Source organism: Echinops telfairi, unplaced genomic scaffold, assembly GCF_000313985.2.
Source record: "Echinops telfairi isolate 266 unplaced genomic scaffold, ASM31398v2 ScPeMD7_44;HRSCAF=162, whole genome shotgun sequence".
Classification (NCBI taxonomy): Eukaryota; Metazoa; Chordata; class Mammalia; order Afrosoricida; family Tenrecidae; genus Echinops; species Echinops telfairi.
In genome coordinates, this window is record NW_022103942.1 from 2,275,196 (window position 1) to 2,278,455 (window position 3,260).

General features: G+C 45.9%; 1 protein-coding gene across 1 annotated transcript; it reads left to right on the forward strand.

The window, feature by feature from the left end:
- Positions 1–1,516: 1,516 nt before the first annotated feature.
- LOC101652001 (glutathione S-transferase P-like) lies at positions 1,517–2,227 on the forward strand. Its single transcript, XM_045290620.1, has one exon. The coding sequence runs from the start codon at positions 1,517–1,519 to the stop codon at positions 2,147–2,149; it is 633 nt and encodes a 210-aa protein (XP_045146555.1). The 3' UTR covers positions 2,150–2,227.
- The last annotated feature ends 1,033 nt before the right edge of the window (positions 2,228–3,260 follow it).

Genomic DNA, 3,260 nt, shown 5'->3' on the forward strand with positions numbered 1-3,260 from the left:
TTTCTTTACATAAAACTCTCTCTTATACATGAGTTGCTGTGGATTTGTTTCTCCAAAGTACCTAGACTAATACAAAGGAGTACGTGCTCTAGCCAACATGTTTGCTGCTTCTATGTTAATACCTCAGGAAAAGTAGATATAAGGGCTCATAGCCTCTTCCAAAGAGCCAAGTGGCTCTGGAATACCAGGATCAAGTTAGCAGGGGGATTTCTGGATCACTATTAAGAGTTACCTGTCTTCTGTTACTTGGTTTTTAACCCTTTGAGGCCCCTGTAGTAGAATTTGTGAAATTGTTTATATTTGGACCTTGTATTTTTAACTTCCTGATGAAGTTTGTGTCTTCCAGGTTGCATAAATTTCACATTCAAATGATGGCCAAACAAGGGCACCAACCTATCCCCTTTCACACCCTTGACCAGTCAGCCTTGACCTTCTGAGGGAGAGTTGGGGTGGGCGGGGATGTGACACAGGCAGGCAGGGCAATGTCATCCCTGAAAAATAGGAGGTAGTCAGAATGAATTGAACTCCCTTTTCCTAAAAATTGAGGGTTCCATCTCTCTCAGGGGAGAAATGTTAGCTAGCTAGAACAAAATGGAAGAAATCAGGGCTGATGATTCCTTGAGTCACAGCTGGGGACAAGCTCAGACAAACCCTAAAATTTCTGTGACCCAGCACGCTCAAGCTCACCAGGAGAAAATGACCACCATAAGAAAGGGCCTTCCCCTAAAGAAGAGTGTAATTATAAAAACCCCTAGAGTTGCTTGAAGTTGGGGTCTGTTCTCTTTTCCTTTCTGAGAAGATAGACCCTCTTCCAAGTGTACTTTCACTGTTTCTTTCTGGTCAGTAAATATGTTAAATATGTCTTTGTGTTTGAGAGTGTCTTTCTTGCAGCTTCATCCTCATGGACTTACCCAAAACTTTCTAGTTAGCAGGTGAGTTGAAGATCCTCGGGACCAACACTTAGGGGGAAAGTGAGAGGGTAACATGATGAGCACTTTGGAAACAAACAAGTGATAGGGTTTTAAAGACTGCTGCCTTTCAGAAGCAGATTCCCAGTCCTCTTGGTGAGTTTCTGAGGAGCCCTGGTGGCATAGTGGTTATGCATTGGGCTGCTAACTGCAAAGTCACCAGTTCTAAACCACTAGCTGCTGCACCGAAGAAAGGGCTTTCTACTCCCTTAAAGAGTTACAGTGTCTGAAACTCACAGAGGCAGTTCTATCCTGTCCTAAAAGGTTGCAGTGCAAAAGTCGGCATTGACTCGATGGAAGTGAATTTCGTTTTGGTGTTGAGAGTCAAGTGCTTACCTGAGATGCACTACCCAGGCCCTTTCTATCATCAAGAAGCAAAGATTATATTTTTCCTTAATACATAATGGATGGATTCTTTCCTCTGTTGTCAAATATTTTTCTGAAACATGTTTAAATGACTGCATGCTATACCAGTTTGTCATTTCCCCAAGTGAAGACCATAAGAATTACTATATTTGTCCAGCTCCGCCATCGCCTGCGTCGCCAGCATGCCAACCGGCACCATCGTCTACTTCCCCGTTAGAGGGCGCTGCGAGGCCATGCGCATGCTGCTGGCTGACCAGGGCCAGAGCTGGAAGGAGGAAGTGGTGACCAAGGAGACTTGGATGCAGGAACAGCTCAAGGCCTCTTGTCTGTACGGGCAGCTCGCCAAATTCCAGGACGGGGACCTCAGCCTGTACCAGTCCAATGCCATCCTGCGGCACCTGGGCCACTCCCTGGGCCTCTACGGGAAGGACCCTCGGGAGGTGGCGCTGGTGGACGTGGTGAATGACGGCGCGGAGGACCTGCGCTGTAAATATGGCTCCCTCATCTATACCAACTACGAGGCTGGCAAGGAAGATTATCTGAAGGCACTGCCTGGGCACCTGAAGCCCTTTGAGACCCTGCTGTCCCAGAACAAAGTGGGCCAAGCCTTTATCGTGGGCGACCAGATCTCCTTTGCCGACTACAACCTGCTGGGCCTGCTGCTGATCCACCAAGTGCTGGCTCCCAGCTGCCTGGACGCCTTCCCCCTGCTCTCGGCCTACGTGGCACGGCTCAGCGCCCGGCCCAAGCTCAAGGCCTTCCTGGCCCCTCCCGAGCACATCAACCTCCCCATCAACGGCAATGGGAAACAGTGAGGGCCATGGGAGCTTGGGTGGGCGTGGGGGTTGCCTGCCTGCCTTTACTGGCCCACCACCAGCCAGTGCTGTCAAGACACTTCCCCTTAGAAGGGAACCCCGTCCAAGAGGGCAGAACTGCTCCCCGGTTTCTGAGGCTGTCAATCTTTACGGAAACCCGACTGCCCCATCTTTCTCCCTTGGGGGAGCTGGTGGGTTTGAACCGCTGAGTTTTCAGGTTAGCACCTGAGTGTGTAACCTGCGGTGCCCCCGGGCTCCTTCTCCTCCCTTTCCTGGAGCAATAAAAGTTGTCTGAGAAAAAAAAAAGGAATTACTATATTTGTCTGTAACCTTTTATGCACAACCTTAATTATTTTCATACATTTCCTAGCAGTGAAATTTCTGGATCAAAGAAAAAAAATTCCTGGATCAAATGCTCTCTGGGAAGATAGAACCACTTTGAACTTCCACCAGCTATGCATATGAAAGTGCCTATTTTCCTACATCCTAGTTAATGATGGACATTACTATTGAAAATTGTTTTCCAATTTGAAAAGATAAAAGTGATGATATCTTGTTATAATATTCCTTTCTCTGCTTACTTCTGGGCCCAATTTTTCCCACACTATTATTTGCCATTTTTAATATGTTTTTTTCAATGTCTTCTGAATTCAGGTGGGTATTCTTTTAACCAAATATGAAATAGTGTCAAATTATATAATGACTCTCTCAGTTTCTATAGCCCATTCCCTGCCTCTTTCCTCTCCAGTGATACCTAAGGAAGTCATTTACTTGAAAATGCCTAAGAATCCTCCTTCCACAAAGTTCCAGTGTATCATGCCCAAACAATTGTGCAAGAATGGACATGAATCAGCATTTCTAGGAAATGCACGTTTAGTAGTTCTGTGCAGATGAAAGAAACCTGCTATCTTTGAGAAGATTCCAGGAATAGACGGTTGATTTTTAAGAATGCTGAAAACTCAAACTTACTGTCATTGAGTCAATGACATAGTAACCCTGTAAAACATAACATAACCTCCTTTCTGGAATTTAAATCTTTACAGGAATAGAAAGCCTCATCTTTCTCCGATGGAGAATCTGGTGGTTTCAAACAGCTGACCTTGTAATTGTC